The sequence below is a fragment of the Vulpes lagopus genome, chromosome 15 (genome assembly GCF_018345385.1).
Source record: "Vulpes lagopus strain Blue_001 chromosome 15, ASM1834538v1, whole genome shotgun sequence".
NCBI classification, from domain to species: domain Eukaryota; kingdom Metazoa; phylum Chordata; class Mammalia; order Carnivora; family Canidae; genus Vulpes; species Vulpes lagopus.
Genome location: NC_054838.1, coordinates 26,234,634 through 26,253,319, shown reverse-complemented (window position 1 = coordinate 26,253,319; position 18,686 = coordinate 26,234,634). Strand labels below are relative to the sequence as shown.

The 18,686-nt window shown below is 47.8% G+C and overlaps 1 protein-coding gene and 1 pseudogene across 1 annotated transcript; both read left to right on the top strand.

Moving 5' to 3' along the window:
* The first annotated feature begins 9,105 nt into the window (after positions 1-9,105).
* On the top strand, positions 9,106-10,396 carry LOC121476179 (annotated as a pseudogene).
* A 6,794-nt stretch (positions 10,397-17,190) lies between these two features.
* On the top strand, positions 17,191-17,862 carry LOC121476178 (olfactory receptor 2AT4-like). The gene has a single exon (XM_041729907.1). It carries the CDS (start codon positions 17,218-17,220, stop codon positions 17,860-17,862), a length of 645 nt encoding a protein of 214 aa, XP_041585841.1. The 5' UTR covers positions 17,191-17,217.
* The last annotated feature ends 824 nt before the right edge of the window (positions 17,863-18,686 follow it).

Sequence of the window (18,686 nt, the reverse complement as noted above, 5' to 3'; positions counted from 1 at the left end):
CAGCTGATCTCAGCCGGGCTGGCCCTCCGCAGATGCTCCAGTGAGAATTGCTGGGGCAAAGAGAATTCTGTCTGGCGTTAGGGCCTGGTCTGGCCCAGAGCAGGATGCACAACTGGCCTCTGTTCTAACTCTCTCAGGAGCAGCTGGAACGGGCTAACTGGTTCCATCAGTGCCATTTATTTGGAGCATTGTCAGTTTGCATTTCGTTTGATTCTCTCCTTCTCACGCTCCATCCGAACACACCTACCCCCCACCCCCACCCCCTGCCCTGCACACACTCCTCCTAGCTTGGCCCACTCCAACTGTTCTGACACTCATGCCTATAGCACTCTCACTATCAAAGTGGCGCTGTCCTTATTTAAAGACCTGCCCTGGTTGTCCTCTGGGTGAAACCCAGATGCATCTTCCCAGGGAAGGGAGAGACCAGGCCTGAGATGTCCCAAATGGAGCAGACCAGGTCTCTGGCAAGGGCAGGGGTGGATCTTTCCAGCATATCCAAGCTGGGCCCGGAATCAGAGCCCAGGCCCATAGAATCCCTCCCTAAGGGTCCTTAGGTTGCGGACTCCTGTTTCTTGAGCTGAAAACACTAACCATCTTCCAGAAATAGCCACAAGAGAAGGCAGTTCAGTGTAAGCAAACCAATCCAGTCTTTGGAGTCACTTAGGCTTGAACTCTGCCAACAACCAGCTATGTGGCATTGGGCAGCCACTTCATTCTTCTTCTTCCTTTTTTTTTTTTTTTTTTAAGATTTATTTATTTATTTGAGAGAGAGCAGAGGGGCAGGGCAGAGGGAGAGGGAGAGAGAGTCCCAAGCAGACTCTATTCTGAGCACAGAGCCTGATGCAGGGCTTGATCTCATGACCTTTGAGATCATGACCTAAGCTGAAATCGAAAGTCAGTGGCTTAACTGACCACATCACCTAGGTGCTTCATTCACCTCATTCTTCTAAGCCTCAGTTTTGTCAACAATAAATATGACTAGCATTCATGAATCACATGCCACACACTGTTCTAAGTGCTTGTACTGACTCAGTTAATATTCCCAACTACCCACTAGAACAACCAGTTTACAGATGCAGAAGCTGGGGCACAGAGATGTGAGGAGACCCACCTAAGGTTACACAGCTGCTAAGAGGCAGCATCAGGATTTAACCTAGACAGTCTGGCTCTAGAACTTGTGTCTGGAATTATGGCACTTAATTGCCCCCACGGGTTAGTTTGAGGACTTGGTCATCTGTCCACCAGTCCCTAAACCATGGGCTTGAATAGAGTTGAGTACGGAGCTGAGCACTTGGACAGAGGTCCAGGCTTGTTCTACTGATGGCCCTCTGAATGATCTTGGGCATGTCACTTTCTTCCTCAAAATCCACAACAGAAAGGGCTTAAGCCCCAGCAGGTGATTTCTAGATTTCACTCCAGCCCAGGCTCCCTCCTGACACCCACCTGTTCCTCGGGGTCCCCCAGGCACCTCTGGCTCAGCAAGAGCTCATTGTTGGCCTAGACACCTGCCCCTCTTAGGCCCCTCCTAGACCCCCGCAGAGTCCCAGTCTCGCTGTGTCAGGTCCATCCCTGACTCCCTCCCCACAGCCCATGGCAACTCTCAGTTCTTCGAATTCCTGTGTCCTCCTCCCTGCCCCCCTTCTCTCAGAATCCGCCCCTCATTCCTCCAGGGTCTCACAGACCCCTTAGTCTCCTGTGACTCCAGTGTCCCTGTTCTAATTCATCTCTGTTCTCCCAGAATCGTCTTTCCAAACCCCAATGTCATGGCACCCAGTCCTGCTCCTAGAGCAAAGTTTATTTTTTCAGCCTAAAATTGATGTTGGTCATCACATACCTACGACCCCACCTTAACAGCCTTTCCACCTGCCCTGCTCCCCTGCTCAGAGCACACCACTCACACTCACGTCTTAATAGCTGTACACGCACAATGTCCCCCAGTCAAATGTCCTTCCTTCCTTTGTCATAGGATTAGCACTCATCCTGCCCCCCTCTAAAGTGTTTCCTGGGGATCCCTGGGTGGCTCAGTGGTTTAGCACCTGCCTTCAGCCCAGGGCGTGATCCTGGAGTCCCGGGATCAAGTCTTGCGTCAAGCTCCTTGCATGGAGCCTGCTTCTCCCTCTGCCTGTGTCTCTGCTTCTCTCTGTGTGTGTCTCTCATGAATAAATAAATAAAATCTTTTAAAAAAATAATAAAGTGTTTCCTAACTCTTCTAGGAAGAAAATGGACTCTTCCAGGAAGAAAATGGACAAAGTCAGGATCATATAGGAGTTCTCTATGTGACCTTGGTCAGTGGGCATTAACAGGCTGGCCATTCTCTCAGAGAATTTTCCATCAGCCAGTTCCTCTGCCTCCAGCCTTCCAGGGTGAAAAACCTCAGAGGAGACCTCCAGGGGGTGGCCTCTCTGTGGCTATAGTGGTGGCAGCAATAGAAAACTTCCTCACAGCCCTTCACATTTTGCAAAGTACTCTGACCTAGAGTATCTCACTAAACCTTCACTCCAGCCACCGTCGCTGGTGCTATTACCTCCATTCACTCAGGGGAGACAGAGGCAGAGAGAAGTGAAGTTGTTTGCCCAAGTGGAGCTGGTAAATGGAGGAGTTAGGATTTGAACCCCTAGTGCATTTGGCCCCCAACGCTGATGCATCACTGCCTCCTGGTGGTGGGAAGGATGGTGACAGTGATGAGAATGCTGGAGGCCCCAACCCTGGGCCCTGATTCTGGACTCTCCTGGAGCTCCATGGCTCCATAGCCCACAGCTGGGGAGGCAGCCTAGGCTCTCCCTGAATGTATTTATAACTTCCTTTTCCTCCTTGGCACTTTCCTTTTCCAGCTTCTCGAGTCTGCCGGAGCATCGCGCCCATGAGGGTGAAGAGCAGTAGGGGCGAGACGGAGATAGAGCGTCACTGTCACCACTTTCCAGGGCAGAGGGGTGCGGGCTGCTGGCCTCTGTGGGGCAGGAACTTCCGAGGGGCCCGGCTGTTTTCTCTTCTGAGCTCCAAAAAGCTCCTGAGATGCATGGGCTCCTCCTGGAGACATATCTGGACCTCCCCACTTTCTTAGGAGGGAAAGGCCTGGACTGTGAGTGTTAAAGGCCTCCCTGTGGCCCCAGGGGAGAGGGACAGGGCTTAGGCAATCTGGGTGGGAAATGACTATGACACCAGCTTGCACCCTTCACCTCCTCTCGACCCTCTCCGCACAGACACAGAGCTTGCACTCAAGAGGCACATGCTCAATGAACAAAGCTCCATTATACAGAAGAGGGAACTCCGTCTCGGGAAGCTAAATGTCAGGCTTGAATCCAATCGGTCTGGCGCCCAGATCTGAGCCTGCAATGCTGTACAGACCCCAGGTCTCCCTGCACGGAGAACAAATTCCCCACAACCCCTGTGTCTTCCCAGAACTTGCCCACCACGCTTGTCAGAAACAAGACTTGCCCCCCCCACCCCTGCCACCTGCACCACGAAATCTGCAAACCTGCTTTTATGTCCATGTCCCTCCTTTGACGCCCCCCCCACTCCTCCACCTGACTCATCATGAGTCTAGACCTCTGGGCTCGGAAGCTCCTCTTCTCCCCTGTGGACCTTCTTTCCGGTCCCACTCCTTCCCCCTGTCCCTCTCTACTGGCTCATTTCCACCAACAAATGCTGGGAAATCTAGGATATCTCCAGTTTAAAAATACAACAAAAGCCTCCCTGACCCCTCGTTGCCCTCCAACCACATACTTCACGGCCAAGCATCTTGAAAATGCTGTCTACCTCTCTCTCCACTTACTCAGCCCCCGACGTCCCACACCCACTGTTCCTCTGGACCTGTTCCCCACAGCATCACTAGTGGGCTCTTCCTTGCTGCGCCCCTGGACACTCCCTGCTTCTCAACCTTTGGTACCTTCAGCTGCTTGCAGGCTGCTGGCCTCGGGTGTCCTTTGGGGTTCCTCTGTGATATCATTGTGGCTGCACTTCTCTGGGCATTTATTTTCTCAGTGCCTTTTGCAGACCATTCTTGTTCTGTCCCCGTCTTGTGCTGTTTTCCTCCAAGGTTCTGTCCTACTCACTCCACACCCTCTCCCTAGCTCCATAAAACAGAGGCTTTCCCACCCCCACCCCCATCCCAAACCTTTGCAACTCTGTTCTCTCTCCTGGGCTCCAGATTTAAACCCTCAAATATCTACTAGCCATCCCTACTTGGAGATCCCACTGGTTCCTCGAATGCAACATGTCCAAAACTGAACTCATAGTCTTCCTCTGAAAATGCCTTTCCACCTGCACTGCCCACCACACACCATCACCATGGCGTCTCCATTTCGGTCAACATCACCGCCATCTGCCTTTGTCACCCACGCCAGAATACTTGACTGTTGCACATGCAGTCATCAAAATTTGGCCACTCTGCCTCTTGAAGATTTCTCTGATCCTGCGTGGTATAACGGTGTGTGTGGGTCTTAGAGATGGAGAGAATTCTAACAGTGACTTCCTGTTGGCCCAGAGGAGGGACCAAGCCGGCTTAGTTACATAACCTTTCTGAGCTTCGTCACCTATATAAAGCAAGGGTAATGAAAACCACTTCTCAGATGAACTGAGATGAAGCATGTGACCACCTGGGCACATCATGGACACAAGTAAGCACTCAGGAAAGGCAGCGGCTTCTGTCATCTGGAATACTGTTATTTCTCCCTATACCTCTTCTTGTCCAGATGCCCAGCTGGCCTCCCTGCCTCTAGCCTCTCCCACTAGAATCTGCTTTTCACGTGGCAGTGGGGGTGATCTTTTTAGAACAGGCAGCTCTTAATCCCCTGCCTGAAGGCTGGCCCAGGCTCTCCAATGTCTCGTGCCGAATTCCTATTCTAGAAGTCAAGTCCCTTCTCTCTCTGGTCCCTGCCAATCTCTGTAGCTTCCCCTTTTGAGACTCCCCGTCTCTCCCTCTATACTATATCCCAAACACTCCTCTGTCTGCCCCTTGAACACATCTCCTGCTTTTTAAGCCCTTCCTTTTGTCCCTGCCTTATTGGCCTGGAGGGCTCTCCTCATCTGCTTATAATTCATAACCAACCCAAAAGGTGTTTCCATGTTGCAAGCCTGCTTTGCTCCCTCCTCTGAGCCCTTCAACTCTATAGTAATACACATCACCCTAGATATAATTGCTGGCCATTGTTGTCATTGGCTATCCCCACTAGACCATGCAGATTCACTGTGATTAGGCAGCCGGCACACAGCCAGCTTCATTAAATATGGAATTAATAGTGACCCCCAGTTCTCCTAATTTTAAAAATAAGTAGCCAGGCCTGGTTAATCCAGAGGAGAGCAAGAGTCCTGGGGACTAGAGGAAGATGAAATCACAGAGGGCTTCCTGGAGGAGGTTGGCCTGAGTTATAAGGTGTCTAATAAAGAGCAAAAGCAAGCAAGAGAGGGCAGGTGAGTGTGAGAGGGTGAAGATCTAGGAGCCTGAGTGGCTCCCTATTCTGTCACACTTGTTCTTCTAGCTTCAAAACACTCAAAGCCATGCCCCTAGCCCTTGGGCAATAGCACAGGACAGACTTCATATTTACAGAGAAAATTTTCACAAACTTTTCCTTCTGTGTGTGGTTGCCTGGCTCAGAGGCTAGCTTGAGAGTGCACAAATATGAGACCTCAGGTCTGCCCTTGCCGCTGGCTTGCTGTGTGACGGGCAATTCCTTCCATGTCTGAGCCCGTTTCCTCATCGGTCACATGGGACTCCTGGTTGTTGCTCAATAGCTGGAAAAACATCCACAGACCACAGAGTCCTGGGCCCCAGTGAGGACTGTTACTCTTGTTCCATCTCAGCAAAGCCCAGTGGTAGTTGTTAATCAGCCACTTGGGAGTCCCCAGAAAAACATTAGTCAGGGCCCCCAGTAGAATGGGATCTTGAGGTGGAGAGCCCCAGATGAGTAGTGATGGGCAGAGCCTGGAGGCTTAATGGGACCAGATCAGCACCAGCCTGGTTCTCCCTATTGAGGCAGCGCTGGCCTGGGGAGAGGAGGGTGCAGCTGAAGTGGTCTGGGTTGCAGGTGAACTGGGCCACCCTGCAGAGCACTTGGGGATGAAGGCAAGTGCCCAGAGCTGGTCAGAGCCCAAGGAAGGGCAAGAATCTGGGCAGATTCTCATACCACTATAGAAGGGCTCTAAGAGATGGGGAGATGGGCTAAAATCTTTTTGCCCCAATTTATAGCATTCTGGGCAGGCTGGTTCTGCTGCTGACTTGCTAACTGTGTGATTTTAGCCAGGTCATAACCCCTCTCTGGGCCTCTCCCTTGCTATCAGCAATAAGGGAGCAGGACAAGAAGGTCTCCATAAAGTCAGGAAATGTGCAGGGAGGCTGGAGAGGAAGCCCTGAGGTTGTGGGGACAGCCATGCTCCAGTGTCTGGCAAGAAGAAAGATGGGTCCCACTGAGGTGCTGGTTTTATAGAACAAGAGTCAGATCTCCAGTCCCAGGGAACCCACAGGCCAATGAGGGAATGGCATGAATGGCAACTCCCAGAATGATCTGGGCCTCCAGACCAGGAAGCTTCAGTGGCTCTCCCAAGGTGGCCCCTTAAAGGACCTGGCAAAGGAGCCAGGGATGTGGCTGCTAGTGCAGCTCTGCCACCTACCCCTGTGTAATCTCCAGCACGTCACTCCCTTCTTTGGGCTTTTTGGAAGATGGGGAGAAATAGGGATTGGAATATACTGCTTGTGTTTCAGGAGACCTCTGGCTCTGACACTCCATGATTGCCCAGCAAACCTGGCAGGAGCAGCTCACGTGGGCCTCGTCTGGGGAGGGCACAGCCGCTCATACTTGCAGTGACTTGCAGGAAATGCGGTTTGTATCAATTTCAGTGCTAGAATAAAATAGAAACCCCTGCTGACGAGTCCATTAAGGGGAAAAGTTGAGTTTAACTCAGGTTAACCCTTTCAGTCACTAATTCATTTATTAAAAATATTTTGGGGGGCTTTATGATGACCAGGTATGGGACACATAACATTTTTGCTCAGGTTGTGGGGCCTGGCTGCCAAGACCTCACTGATGTACCCAGTCCAGCTCTTCCTTAAGGCATTTCTTGAGAGGAGCATTTTTTTCTGGCCATGTAGAGCCTCTGGTAACTAGCCCATCTGAAACTGTTGGAAAATGCCCTCAGCAGAAAATAGAAAATTATAGCTGTCTCTGACATCAGCCTAAGAAATGGAGAGAGGAAAATAAAATCTTTGGCCTGATCTTTTCGCTAGGTGGAAAGCAGAGCTTCCCAATTCTCCAGGTGTCCTGGCTTGGTGGAATGAATCCAAGGCCAGAGCCAGGAGGCCTGCTTTCCAGGACCATTTCTGGCAACCAGCTGCTGTTGACCTGGGGCTGCTCCCCATCGCCAGCCCCACCGCATTCTTCTTCGTTTATGAAAAAAGGATCAGGGACTAATCTGTCTGCAGGGGCCGTTTGCACTCTTACGTATCCTGTGACACGATAAAGGTTTTGTTAAGGGAGAGAGAAGCCGGAAGTGGTCTTAGAAGAACCAAGTGGACCTGCTCAGGCAGTGGCTGGTACAGAGTGGCAGTGATCTGAATGTCAGCATAACCTGGTCCTGGATCACTTAGTCAAGGTAAAGGGCGAACCAACACTGCTCAGCTCCAGGGGTTGGTGAGGACCTTCTCCAGCGGTCTGGAGGGAAGTGGAGTCACTCCCTGCAGAGTGCCGGGAGTGGTTCTCCTGACACTCGTTCTGAGTCTTCTCAGTTCTCTGCAGTGTCCTCTGAACTGAGGCCAAGAAAGGAAGGCTCCCGGGTGCTGGGCGTAAAGTGGCTAATGAGTAACACCTGCCAAGCTGCAGCAGCTAGGAAGGGGAAGACATATGGAAGTTCCCTGGAGGCCAGGTTTTTTGTTTTTTGGGTTTTTTTTCCCCAGTAGGGAGAACTCATCTTCAACTTGGATTCCATTCAGGAAAGGACTCCTTCTACCAAAGTCATATACAGTACCCTCTACCCTTATGGGGCAACCATCATTCGGGTTTGCTGGGGACAGAGCGATTTCCTGCGGAATGGGAATTTCAATGCAAAAACCAGGCAGTTCTGGGAAAATAATTCTGGTTGCTCTCTGGATATGACCAAGAACCAGGACATAAAGACAGGTCACGGGCACCCAGGTTAGAGAGATATGGACAGAGGGCCCCACTAGCGGCTCTACAGAAAGGGAAGCCATTCTTGGGGTAAGCAGACATCAGTCTGTAGTGTTCGTTGGAGGAAGCCGCTCTTCGTATCAATACCACAATAAGATAACACAGAAAGGGAAGCCTCAAGGGAATGGAAATATGGAGACAAGGGACATTGATTCAAAAGACACGACATGGGACGCCTGGGTGGCTCAGAGGTTGAGCATCTGCCTTTGGCTCAGAACATGATCCCGGGTTCCCAGGATGGAGTTCCGCATAGCACTACCCACAGGGAGCCTGCTTCTCCCTCTGCCTATGTCTCTGCCTCTCTCTCTCTCTCTCTCTCTCTCTCTTTCATGAATAAATAAATAAAAATCTTAAAAAGAAAATAGAGACACGACATCCCAGCCCAGATGGAGTAAGACAAGAATGAGTGGGGGAATCGAATCCAGAGCTGTACAGAAATGGTTCTCTCAGGGTCCCCAGAGAAGGGTTCTCACCAGTCCTATAGAGTTCATGAGCTGGAAGCCCGTATCAGAAGCCACTGACAACCTCAGGCTCAGAGGTATGGAGGTAGACTCGAGGAAACCGTACTGCAAAGTATGTAGAGTTTTCACCGCAGACTTCAGCTTCGTCATCCTCAACCAGTGATCTTGTTATCTTTACTGGGTCTCAGGTTAAAGAACTCTATCCAGGAACTGCTGTGTAAAGATTCCCAGACCAGATGTGCTTTTGCCAAATGACCGTACTCAAGATTCTAACAATGGAAAAAATCTGATGAGGGACTGACTTATCAACATTACCATACCCAGAATGTTTCTTTACCTGTGGTGGCAGGAAGTAGGCTACCATATGAGACATCCTTAAAGTTGCTACTGAACTAACAAAGAAGCTACTGGATTTTTAATTGACATTTGAACTGAAATGGATGCTTCTCAAGACTTTCCCTCTCAGATGGATAATTTTGCCCCCTAAACTCCACAATCTGATTATTGTGGGTTCATTTATGCTACTTTTTTTTTTAGAACTAATGGATGTAGAGTTAGAAGACTGTATAAATATTTTGTAATCTAGCACCTACTCTAATGTTAAAATTTCTCTGTAGTATTACTGCCAAAAAGACTGCAGTCTTGCATACCTCTGGTTATATGGAATTTACTAATTTTCAAACCAATTTTGTGCCTTATGGGATAGTTCTAATTATAAGACTTAATCCATATATGGGGTTTTGGTAGCCCTTCATGTGTTTGTGTTCTTTTCCCCATCAGATAGGACCAGCTCTTTCAACCACTGTTCATTAGACACCTCATCATCTTGGGCATCTTGGTTGTGCAGTAAAATTCTAGACTTGAAAAAACTGCTAGGATTGAGATCCATGGTTGAAAAGAAAGATATGAATGTTCTAGCTAATGTTTCCCTGGCTGTTCTGGCTTTCAGATATGTGCTGATGTCTGTCTGTGGATATCCAGCCCTGACCCATGATGGAAGCCATCTGTAGTGGATCAGAGGCTCATCATCCATCTTCTACCTGGTGGGCATCCTGTCTCTGCATGAATCTTTCTTCCTGTCTTCCCTGCATGAATCCACTTCCTCAGTTTCCCTGCCTGCTTCCTGCAGATGTATCTCTTCCACAGCTTCTCCTGCTCTGAAGCCTTCATCCTCGTGGTCATGGCCTATGACTGCCAAGTGGCTATCTGCCACCCACTGCACTACCCTGTCCTCATGACCCCACAGACCAATGCTACACTGGCAGCCTGTGCCTGGCTCACTGCCCTCCTCCCGCCCATCCCAGCAGTGGTGCAGACTTCCCACTTGGCTTTTGACAGCGCTGCTCACATCTATCACTGCTTCTGTGACTACTTGGCTGTGACCCAGGCCTCCTGCTCTGACACCATGCCCCAGACCCTCATGGGCTTCTGCATTGCCATGGTGGTATCCTTTCTGCCCCTTCTCCTGGTGCTTCTCTCCTATGTCCACATCCTGGCCTCGGTGCTTCGCATCAGCTCCCGAGAAGGACGTTCAAAGGGTTCTCCACCTGTAGCTCCCACCTCCTGGTGGTTGGCACATACTACTCATCCATTGCCATAGCCTATGTGGCCTACAGGGCTGATCTACCCCTTGATTTCCACATCATGGGCAATATGGTATATGCTATTCTCACACCTGTCCTCAACCCTCTCATCTACACGCGGAGGGACAAGGATGTCAAAGTAGCCATCACCAGAATGGCATGTCCCCAGGACCCAGGGCATTGTGGGGACCCTTGATTCTTAGACACAACAAATTCAGATCCCTGGACACTAATGACAGTGCCTAGCATAGAATAGAAACATGAGAGGGCAGCCCAGGTGGCTCAGCGGTTTAGTGTTGCCTTTGGCCCAGGGCGTGATCCTGGAGACCCGGGATTGAGTCCCATGTCAGGCTCCCTGCATGGAGCCTGCTTCTCTCTCTCTCTCTCTCTCTCTCTCTCTCTCTCTCTCTCTCTCTCTCCCTCTCTCTGTCTCTCATGAATAAATAAATAAAATCTTAAAAAAAAAAAAGAAACATGAGAGATATTTTTTAAATGAACGTCAGCAGTCTAAATTAGCTTCATTCAGTTGAGCAAACAACTAAAACCTAATCCTCAAATACTGGACCAAGAATACTTTGGGGCACCTGGGTGGCTCAGTTGGTTAAGTGTCTGCCTTCGGCTCAGGTCATGATCCCAGGGTCCTGGAATCAAGCCCTACATGGGCTCCCTGCTTGGCAGAGAGCCTGCTTCTCCTTCTCCCTCTGCCTGCCACTCCCCCTGCTTGTGCTCTCTTTCTCACTCTTGCTCACTCTCTCAAATAAATTTAAAAAAAGAAGAAAAGAAGAAGAAGAAGAAGAAGAAGAAGAAGAAGAAGAAGAAGAAGAAGAAGAAGAAGAAGAAGAATGCTTCTCTCTGGTGTTATAGAACAATTGTAGTTTTCACAATTTTCATCAGTCATTAATGTGATAAATACAATCATCCAACCATTCAGAAAAAATTTTACTAGATGCCAGAGAGATAAATGAAGCAGACACAGTTGCTGTCTTCAAGATATCCATGGTTTGGTGGAGAGTCACATACAAAGAACAATAAAAGGTGATAGGATAGAGAGAAGCAAAGGGAGCTGTTTTGGGGCCAAGAAGTTTGCATTTAATTCAATGTTAAATGTTTTTCCTATTAAGTTCTTATATTTTTGGCATTGGTGTCACTTGTTTGTTAGCAAGTACTTGTGTGTCAGCAGTGGAGTTGAGGGCAGGTGGGAGGCTTGAAATAATTGCATAAGAAAACCACTAGCTGCTCCAATCAGGGAGTGTTAATGGGGTCCATGTTCCTGACCAAAGGGAAGGATCCATTTTCAGCTTGGATACCCATTAAAAAATGCTTCCTGCCAAGAACCAGTGGGTGGATGGTAGAGTGGCTCCACTCACTGTCACCCACAGTGACCCATTGTGGCAAATCTGTCTTTCCAGTCCTTACAATTTTGCTTCTGTGGATTAAATGGTACTGATTCCACAGGGGACACTGTATGTCTCACTAAATTTAAAGCTACGACAGGCTGCCTGGTCATTTTAAGCCCACTGTGCAAGTATATTAGCAATCAAAAAAGGAGTTACTATTCTTGCAGGGGTAAGTGACCCTAATCTTCAGGAGGGATAAGACTGCTTATATGTAGTGGGGGCTGGGAAGTTGGTACTCAGCCATGGGAGCATTTCTTGTTTCTTCCATGACTGACTTTAACTGTAAATGGGCAATGAAAGCAATCCTAGCCTGATGAGGCACAGTAATCAGGGCTCAGAACTGTCAGGGATGAGGGTCTGCATCATGCCAGAAGGGAATCCATCTAGACCAACTGAGGTAAGTGAATGTGAAGGGAAAGGAGAAGGGGATCTAGAATGGGTGGTAGAGGGGAGCGATGATGAGACTCATTCGTAGCCATGGGGCTGCCTGCAGTGGCAGGGGCAGTAGTCAATACTACTAATGCTTCTCTTAGAAATTCCCACCCCCCCCAAATTGTGACTAATAAGAATCCTGGAAATACTAGGTCCAAATGGAATGAACTTCTTGTGATAAGTGGATGAATCTGAGAGATTTGAGTGGTAGACTGTAGTAGACATAGTTGGTGGCCTGCCCTCTAGCAGCTAAGCAGTGGCTGCTAACAGTTCACACACATATATCTTACAATATAGGTATAATGCCCTGACCCTGATTGCTTCTCTTTTGGGAGGAAGGAAGCAAGAGAGTAGTTTTATAAGCAGAACAAACTGACCACTGGATACTACTGTAGTTCCTGGTAAAGCCAGTGGCATCCTGAGACCCTCAGAACGCATGAAAGTTGCATCTCCTTCCGCAGGAAATGGACAGCTCCAGTCCCCTCAGAAATTAAATATATGTAGGCAGCCTGTCCCCTCGATATTGCCAGGTAGTACACAGAGAACTTCTGGAATAATTTTTGGATAATCATGTGTTACTCCAAGCACCCAGTATCTCTTTATGTTATTAAATCCTCTCAAAAAGTCTATGAGATAGGTAATATTATGTTCTATTTTACAGATAGAAAAACAGATTCAGAGAGGTTAAGGAACTTGCCTAAAGTGACATAGCTAAAATATATTAGAACTGATATTCAAGCCCAGGAGTTCTTCACTTTAGAGCCTCTACCCTTTTCCACAATGGATACTGCTGAGCACAGGCCTGGAAATGTGGCCCAAGGGTTTGGCCTGCAGCTCTAATACTAAACATCAGCATAAGCAGTGGTAAGTCACTTCACTTCTCTGGACATTCATTTTCTCCTCCTGGGCTGCCTGTCTCCCTTGGCTCTTCTGAAGACCAGATAGAATAATGTCAACAAAAGCTTCCCGGGGACACCTGGGTGGCTCAGTGATTGAGCATCTGCCTTTGGTTCAGGTCGTGATTCTGGAGTCCCAGAATTGAGTCCCACATTAGGCTCCCTGCAGGGACCCTGCTTCTCCCTCTGCCTATGTCTCTGCCTCTCTGTGTCTCTCGTGAATAAATAAATAAAATCTTTTTTTTTTTTTTTTAAAGCTGTTGCATTGGTTGTAAGGTTCTGGAGCCCAGGAGGGCTGTTAACAATGCTGTTCTCATTATTGGCAAATCCCAGAGGCATGTCTCTCCCAACACATGCTCTAGGAGGTGCCAAGAAGTTGATCCTGGGTGATTAGATGGCATAGTGTTCCTAAGAAGCCCCATCTTGAGGGAGAGAGTCCCAGCAGGCCTGGCTGAAGGAGGGGTTGGAGCGACTAATGGGTTACAGCTCAGCACCTGCCTTGGTACTTCCCTTCTAGGCTAGGTTAGAAGAAACAAATGAGCCATCACAGAAGATACAGGTAGCAGGGCTTGACAGGTGAGGGGGCCAAGGTAGGGTGGAGGGGAAATGCCAAAGCTGAGCAAAGACCAAAGTGGAGAGACAGGGGCAAGGATATGGTAGGAGGGATGTAGAACTGGAGCTGGAAATAAGGAAGACAGATCGAGTGCACAAGATGTAGGCAACCAGGACACAGGTTGGCTGTGCATACCCTGGCTTGGGACCTTGGACCACATATCCTGGCAGATCTGGACAAGGTGCACCTCTGGGTGGGATTCAAATCATATCGGCCAAGGCTTCCCCCAGGAAAGCTAGACTGATGACAGCAATCACCAGTGGACACACTAGCAGGCTCTGAGCCCTGTGTGTTTCAGGCTGTTGGGTAAACATTGTCCAAGCATTTGCTCCATATGGATCACAAAACCCAGGAGGTCACAGATGAGGGAAATGAACTTCAGGAGGGGGAAGTGACTTGCCCAAGGCCACACTGCTGGAGGTAGGAGCTGGGATTGGAATCAGGTCCTTTCTGACTCACAAGTCCACACACTTGACCACTAAGGTCCACATGACAAGATGAAGGGAAAGGACCCGTCTGGCAACAGGTGCTCACTAGGTGGGATAGTCCTCACCCTCTCCCTTTAGGGCATGGACCACTGTGATATCCGATCTGCCAACCACAAAGGGGGATCCCCAGAAAAGAGCTCATTGAGTTGGAGACCCCCCAGAGGTCTTTTCCTCGCAAGCTCTCACTGCCCAGATGAGAAAACCAAGGTTCAGGGACCCAGAGTCATAGCAGGTGAGTGGCATAGCTGGTCCAGGAGCCAGCACTCTTGGTGGCCAGGTGGGGCTCAGGTCTTTGCAGCAGGCTGGCTCCAGAACATGCTCTCACCCTCACCAGCTGTAGCCTTGGAGGGACCCTCATTCTCGCTGGTTGAAGGGCATAACCATTCCCTGGCAGGCTTAAATGATGAGAGGGGGTGATATATGTGAGCTACAGCATCAGCTTGTACATTCCAGTGACTGATTTTTCTGTCCACCTGTATAACTGACTGGTGGACAATCCAGACAGGGAGGACCCCCGCCAGGTATGGTGGCAAGTTCTGTGCCCTGGGAGACAGCGCCCTTTGGCCCTGAAGCACAGGACGGCACTGTTCACATGTACACAATTCAATTTCACAATTCAAGTTCACAATTTCAAGTAAAACAAGGACCTTAACCTGTATGTTAAGTGTAAGAAGTTCCAGCCAAACTTGCTATTTCCTAGGATGGGCCAGTTGAGCGATGCTTTGAGATATCAAATGCGAAAATCTTTCAGAAATTATTTTGGTGTCCTGCTTTGCTGGTGAGCCAGCACATGTTTGGTGTGCCTGTTGGATAGCCCAGTGCTGCCTGGCAGAGAGAAGCCATGTGCCACCTGTCTACCCAGGTGTAGCATCTGTACTTCCATCTGCAATGTAGTGGAGCAGAGGAGGGAAGAGAAAACAGTTGGACTTGATGGCCCCTTAAGATCCCTCTGGCCCTGACCCTCTGTGTTTCTGCCTCTCAGATGCCCTACTGTGCGTCACCCAGGACTATCAGCCACAACATCACTTCAGGTGTTAGAAAAAAAATGTTGACTGGATTTGTCAGATGAGATTTTGATCAACTGAGGGTTAAGCCTTTAAAATGGAGACAATAAAAATAAATAAATAAATAAATAAATAAATAAATAAATAAATAAATAAATAAAATGGAGACAATGAGATTCACCCTTGCCTAGGTCTTGGGGGTGACCTGTGAGGTTCTCCTTCAAGGGGCACACACATGGGATAGTTGTCTCTCTTGTGCTCATTTTAGATAAAGCATTTGCCAGTTATCATTTTTAAATGGAGAAGCCAGGCAGCATAATCCAAATTAATCACAGAGCCAACCAAGAAGAATATAAAAGGTGGTGGAGAAGAGTTGGGGAGGGCACTAGTATTGGAATTGAAGATTTAAAAGATTTTTTTCCAGTCTGACATTCTATGATTCTAGGACTTGAGAGGTGCTTTCAATTTGCTTTGCATTTGTTTTAGAAAAACAAGCAGGTAGATGTAGTTCTGAGGAATTCAATTTTTCTTAGTTGCTGTCAGTTTTATTTTGTATTGATCATTTCAATTGCAGATATTCATTATGATTTGGCTGGAACACTTTATAGCTAATCCATGGGAAAATTACAAACATTCTTCCTAAATGAGTCCAGGCTCACTCTGTGGTCCATGATCAGTCTATTAGATTTAGAAGCCAATTCTTTGGTGTCCTTCAGAGCACTTTGAAAGATGTCTACCATTTCTGCAATCCACTGAAAAAGCCAAGAACAAACTTAATTACTGTGGGGTCAAAGTAGTAGAGTCATAACATCCTGAGCGGGCACTGTGCTAGTGGTTGCAAAGATCAAAAGACCAACTCCTTTTTCAAGAACATGGAATTGAGGAGGTACAAGCTCTTCATACACAAAAAGGTAAACAAAGCATGTGCCCTTTGTCTCGTGGATTCCCTGCGGTGGAATAGCAGTGATATAGACGTAAACATGAACCTGCCTGGACTGCTCAGCAGAGGTTCATCCTGAGAGAGGGATGAGTCAGTACTGCCTGAGCAATCCCAGGGTTGACCCCAGCCACACATTTAGTGAACAACCCCCGACACTGTTCTTTTGTTTCTGGCAGTCCAGGCATTCAGTTCTTCCAATCCTTTCTAGCAACAATAGCTCTGACAACAGTCCTTGTGGCTTCTTCTGGATTGGTATGAGAGGAGCCAATTGGCAAAGTGGGCACTGAAGAACCAAACAGAACATGCGCTGGGCTGCAGCAGTTGGGAGGAAGGAAGATCATAGACTCATGATGTGTCCTGAATGGTGGGAAATCTGCCCTCTGCTTGGGCTCCGTCAGGAAGAGAGTCCCACAGAAGGCACTTGCTCTTCCCAACACTGAGAGGGCAGCCAGAGAACTCAGGAGAGGCAGGCAGAGCTGCTGCACCAGAACATGAGAGAGCAGCCATTTCCTGGGTAATGAGTAGACTCGCAGGTTGCCGAAAAGTTGCAGGAAAAAATCAGCCTTTCCTAGTGATGTGCTGATAGTGATATCACTTAGGAGAACTTGCAACAAAATTAAATGAAAATTCAGTGGCACAGGGATCTAAGAGCTCATCTGAAATATGATGTCCAAAAGAGAGGGTCGGACATGGAGTAGGAAAGTGACAGAAACCCTTTCAATGCACTTATAGTTGTAACCAGATAATTAACTGTGTGATTGTCTTTTAAATATACCATCCTGCTCCTAGAACTTAAGTAAAGCCCTGTGAAGGTAAGATGCCTTGTTCACCTCATAGCCTTGCAGATTGTAGGTAGGTACCTACTAAATGCTTGAGGGAAGATGGAGTGAACTGTGGGTAAAAATGGAAGAAGCAATATTGGATGGTGCCAGCAGCCCTCTAAACTTGGTAACAGATCATTTAGATTGCATTGATTGTACAGTGAACTATACAAAATTCTCATTCCAAACTCTTGGTTTCCAGATGCTCTGACTGCCTGTCACCCTGGCTGAGGAAGTGGTCCCCAAGTAAGAGGAGGGACAGCATCTTGGGGACAGAGGTTGTGGTGAAAAGGATGTCCAGGGCTGAGAGATTAATCAGGAGGAAGTACAGACAGAGCTGTCTCACATGGACGCCACATCCTGTAATGGATCAAAAGACTTACAACCATCTTCTACTTCCTCAGCTTCCCTGCCTGCTTCCTGCAGATGTACCTCTTCTACAGCTTCCCCTGTTCTGAAGCCTTCATCCTGGTGGTCATGGCCTATGACCGCTATGTGGCTATCTGCCCCCCACTGCACTACCCTGTCCTCATGACCCCACAGACCAATGCTACACTGGCAGCCTGTGCCTGGCTCACTGCCCTCCTCCCGCCCATCCCAGCAGTGGTGCAGACTTCCCACTTGGCTTTTGACAGCGCTGCTCACATCTATCACTGCTTCTGTGACTACTTGGCCATGGTCCAGGCCTCCTGCTCCATGCCCGAGACCCTCATGGGCTTCTGCATTGCCATGGTGGTATCCTTCCTGCCCCTTCTCCTGGTGCTTCTCTCCTATGCCCACATCCTGGCCTTGGTGTTTCGCATCAGCTCCCGAGAAGGACATTCAAAAGCCTTCTCCACCTGTAGCTCCCACCTCCTGGTGGTTGGCACATACTACTCATCCATTGCCATAGCCTATGTGGCCTACAGGGCTGACCTGCCCCTTGATTTCCACATCATGGGCAATATGGTATATGCTATTCTCACACCTGTCCTCAACTGTCTCATCTACATGCTGAGGAACAAGGATGTCAAAGTAGCCATCACTAGAATGACATGTCCCCAGGACCCAGGGCATTCTGGGGACTCTTGATCCTTAGATATAGTTAATTCTGCTTCCAGGATACCAGTGTGTTAAAAAGAGAGAATGCCATAAAAATTTTTTTTGAAGGGAAGAATGACTTAGAGTAGGGCCCAAAATATACCATTGAGACTTCCATTTCTGTTAATTATAGACTAGGTTATGAAATCAACATTTCTGTGGAAAGAAAAATGGTAGATAAAATAGAAAAAGTAGCTTCTTAAAAGTATCTAAATTATCACCTTCCTAGCTCAGTGGGCAGTGTGTCAGTCTCATAAAAGTATCAAATAGATTTTTAATATAATAAGGCTAAAATAGTAATAAAGATGAGAACACAGAATGGTTAGTTATTAAGACATGAATAGACATATAGATCAATAGAACAGAAGAGAGATCCCAGAATCAGACCCTTAAATATACAAATAATTGATATATGAAGGAAATGACTGCAGAGCAGTTTGAAAGATGGACATATAATTAAATGGTATTAGTACTATCAGGTATCTATATGTCAGAGAATGAAATTTGTCTCTTAGATCAAGCAAACACAAAAGGCAACCTCATGAAATACCTAAATATGAAAGGTAAAACTATAAAACTATATAGGAGACTATAGTCCTCATCTTGAGATGGGGAGATATTTCTTAAGCAAGATTTTTAAAAAGTTTTAAACCTAGAAAAAAATGGATAAATTTGACTGCTTTAAAATGTAGAATTTCTGTACATCAAGAGACTCCAGAAAGAAAATAGAACAAGTAACAGAACAGAAAGTTACTTACAATACATATATAACCAACTAAAGGACCCAGGATTCATCCAGAATATACAGAGAATTA